The 4,228-nt window shown below is 39.0% G+C and overlaps 1 protein-coding gene across 1 annotated transcript in view; it reads left to right on the top strand.

The window, feature by feature from the left end:
• Positions 1–2,530: 2,530 nt before the first annotated feature.
• The window catches only part of IDO2 (indoleamine 2,3-dioxygenase 2), a 79,254-nt gene continuing 77,556 nt past the window's right edge, over positions 2,531–4,228 (top strand). Inside the window, exon 1 of the mRNA XM_011960749.1 lies at positions 2,531–2,784. Within this exon, the coding sequence (XP_011816139.1) occupies positions 2,686–2,784 (99 nt within the window). The 5' untranslated portion in view covers positions 2,531–2,685. The remainder of the gene's footprint in view (positions 2,785–4,228) is intronic.

Genomic DNA, 4,228 nt, shown 5'->3' with positions numbered 1-4,228 from the left:
GGGTTGGATATGGGTTCTGTTTTCAAGGAGCTTATAATCTAATAGGAAGGATGAGGTTACTACATTAGTAACAATCAGACCGGATAGAACTGGAAGTGTGATGCAAATGAGGTACAGATTGACTGTAGAATTTTGCAGAAAGAAAACAATTCTGAAGAAGTGTTCATGGAAGTATTAGCTTTTGAGATGTGTCTTAAAAGATAAGTGGGGTTTCTGTTGGAAACATTCAAAACTCTCTCTTCTAGCTATTTTAAAATATACAATATATTATTAACTATAGTCACCCCACTGTGCTATAAAACACTAGAACTTATTCCTGCTACCTAACTATAATTTTGTACCCACTAACCAACCTCTCCCTGTCCCTCCTCCCCATATTCATCCCATCCTCTGGTAACCACTGTTTTACTCTCTGCTTCCCAAAACAAAGAAACGATCACTGTTTGGGTGATGGAGATGTCAATTACCCTGATTTGATCATTACACATTGCATACATGTATAGAAATATCACATGCAACTCTTAAGTATATACCATTCTTATGTACCAAATACAAATAAAATTGAAAAAAAAACTTTGGCTGGGTGCGGCAACTCACACCAGCACTTTGGGAGGCTGAGTCAGGCAGATCACCTGAAGGTGAAGAGTTCCAGACAGCCTGACCAACACAGTGAAACCCCACTTCTTCTAAAAATACAAAAATAAGCCTGGTGTGGTGGCAGGGACCTGTAATCCCAGCTACTCAGGAGGCTGAGGCAGGAGAATTGCTTGAACCTGGAAGGCAGAGGCTACAGTGAGCTGAGATCGCTTCACTGCACTTCAGCCTGGGTGACAAAGCAAGACTCCATCTCAAAAAAAAAAAAAAAAAAAAAGAAAAAGAAAAGAAAAACTTTAAAAGAGAGAAGTAGAAGTAGAGTAGAGATTCATCGTGGTGACTGTCAAGAAAATATTTTGCAAAGACAGTGTGAATAGCTAGTCCAAAGAACAAAATACTAGTTATTTCAGGAGCAGTAAATCATTTTTGAGGGCTTGAGCAAAGGTCTTACTACAAAGGTGCTTAGAGGTCAAATTTTGGACATAATGCCAGGCGAAGTGGCTCATGCCTGTAATCCCAGCACTTTGGGAGGCCAAGGCGGATGGGTCTCCTGAGGTCAGGAGTTCGAGACCAGCCTGGTCAACATGGTGGAACCCCATCTCTACTAAAAATACAAAAAATTGGTGTGGCAGTGGGTGCCTATAATCCCAATTACTTGGGAGACTGAGGCAGGATAATCGCTTGAACCTGTTGAACCTGGGAGGCAGAGGTTACATTGAGCAGAGATCACGCCACTGCACTCAAGTCAGAGAAACAGGAGCAAAACTCTAGGACTAGAGCCGAGGTATGCAAAAAAAAAAAAAAAAAAAAGTCGAGTATTTAATTAAATAATTCGTTCATGCTGTAAAAAGTAAAGTAGAGGTTCCTCTTCAAAGACTTTCCTCCCCATCTCATTAGGAGTAAATAGTAACTTCTCTTAGAAACAAAATTTATTCAAAGACCTGTGCTAACATTCTTAAATATCTGCTAGCCTTAATAAGGAAATCAATGTATGCTATGTTCTTAGCTCCCACAATTTAGCCTAAATATTTGCCCTGGCATGGTTATACTGGTCCAAGCAAGCATTAGGTCATAGCCTGTTCATTTCCTGATTTAAAAGTGTTTTTATCTTTCTCAGTGTTCCACAAGTTACCTCCTCCTTCCTTTGTTCTCCTCTACCTTTGCCTCTTTTAAAAAGTTCTAAGTTGTTAGGCAAATGGGACAAATACAGAGGTCCTGTTCCAGCCAATGGAAACCAGACATAGCAGTAGGGTGGACGTGTCGGCTTATAAATGACCCTCTCTCCTTTGTTCGGTGTACTCTTGTGGCAAAATTGCTGGTGAGTGTACCTTTTCTGCAGGAAGTAAAAATGACCTTACTAAATAAATTTATGTTCAAGTGCTGTTTCTTTACAGCACGGAGGAACAAACATTTCAAACAATGCTATTATCAAGTTTGTTAGTATTGATTATCTCATTTGCTAAACTCAAAAAAAAATCTGTCTTTAATGTGTTCAAATATTTGAAAAAGTTACCGTGTTGTTTCTTAAAATAAATCAATCATAATCCTAGACTATGTTGCTCAAACTACATACAACACCCTCTGAGCTTCTGACAGGCCCTTCCTCCCCTCCCTGCTCACCAGAGATCACTGAAATAATTGTCTGCATGTAACTTCTAATTTTGATAGTTTACACCATTTGGAGTAACTCTGACCCATTTGTCAAAGTTCGCAATGGAGCAGGTTCCTGTTAGGGTACAGGTTTGATAAGCCACGACCACAGGTCTATTTCATTTCTCCTTTTCCAGTGTGGAGCAAATTTGTCTCTGGGATTAAAATCACTTTTCTCATATTGGTGTGTGAGAGAAAATGAGGGAATTTCTTTGAGTTTGTTTGGTTTGTCTGTTTGTTTAATCAGCATTTTTAAAATTATTTACTCAGCCCTGTCTCAGAGAAAGGCCATGACGATCTGGAATTCAACCTCAGGGCAAAGTTCTCCCCTGAGACACTGCGCAACTAACTGGAACCAAAGGATGCAACCTGGGTGTTTAATATATTAGGCACAGTTGATTCTTCAGTGACACTTTCCATGCGGATACTTCAAGCAAAATAATGGAGCCCCGAAGACCGAATGTGAAGACAGCAGTTCCATTGTCTTTGGAAAGATACCACATATCTGAAGAGTATGGCTTTCTTCTTCCAGATGCTCTGGTAAGGATAGAGCCTTGGTAAGGATAGGTCAGAATATGTTTCTTGAGATGTTGGTTGGTTTGTTTTTTAAAAAATGTATGTGATTATTAAGAGACATGCAACATAAATATCAAGTTGTTTAACTGAGAAAGATGCTACAAAGAGCATAGATTATCATTACCATCAAAAAGCAGTGACAGATGCCATAGAGAACAGGTCAAATGGATTATTTTTTGTTTCAGTTTCTTTTGACTAGATTGTCAGGCAAGAGAAATTATAAGCAAACCTGTAGTTATCAAGAAAAAGAATGAACTTAAATAGAGATAAATTATAAGAACAAATATAGAGCCTCAGCACCTGGGACATGGCACTTCCAAGTACATGAGCTAAGGTCACAGCAAGACTCAAGCCCCTTCAACAGAATACCTGGAATTTCTCTGTGAAATATTTTCTCCTTTGCATGATTACATGTTTATAATGCAGATCCCTCCAGGAGCATTTACTTATAAACTATCCTGGATCAGTACCATGACATTTTGATGTAAATTAGTTTATCTTGACTTGCTAGTGGGAGAAAAAAGAGAACATGAGGAAACTTGGGTGCTTTCAGGGCTGGTAGGAAGGATTAAATCTTTGCAACAATTTCCGAGAAGGGGAAGGAAACCTTGCTAACAAACAATACCTCTTTCTTAATTATACTGGGAACAAATGATCTCTCAGCAAGGGGAGCTTTACTTTCTGCAGAAAGAGTGCTACTCAATAGCTGTCCAGTCATGAGAGCACACCAAATAAAGGAGACACAATTATTTATAACCTGATGCATCACCCTACTGCTGTGTCCAGCTTCCATTGGCTGGAATAGGACCTCACATTTTACACTTTACCCAATTGGCTATTAGTTTAAAACGTTTTTAATTGGGTAAAGGAACAGAGCAAAGAAAGAAAAGTAAGTTGCCCAGGGATAGTTAAGGAAGCATCTCCAAATAAGGAGTGACATGCACTATGGGCTGGGGCTTTTCTAGTTCTGTCTAGGCATGTTGGAGCAAGCTACAACAGCTGATTCAGACAGCCACTAATAGTGGTTAGCAATGTTATAGTAAGAAATCATGACTTTTTATAATCTTTGAAGAAGAACTTTACCATTTCTCACAGTGCCACTGCATTCCAGCCTAGGCAACAAGAGCGAAACTCCGTTTCAATAAAACTAAACTAAACTAAACTAAACAAATCAGCTCTCTACTCATGGAAGCAGCAGAATTCTTTATTTATATCACTCCAGTAACACTCAGAAGTAGACAAGCCTCAGTGTAGGTATTCAGTAAAAGCCCATTGAATTCCACACTATTCTTTAATCATAGTTGAATGGCAAATTGAGCTGGAGGGTGGAGGTGGAACTTCTAAATTACTGCAATGACTGCAACATTGAACCGCAATGTGTGTGTGTGTGTGTGTGTGTATATATATA

The sequence above is a fragment of the Colobus angolensis genome, unplaced genomic scaffold (assembly GCF_000951035.1).
Source record: "Colobus angolensis palliatus isolate OR3802 unplaced genomic scaffold, Cang.pa_1.0 Scaffold52, whole genome shotgun sequence".
Lineage (NCBI taxonomy): Eukaryota > Metazoa > Chordata > Mammalia > Primates > Cercopithecidae > Colobus > Colobus angolensis.
This window is presented reverse-complemented; position numbering and strand designations above follow the sequence as displayed.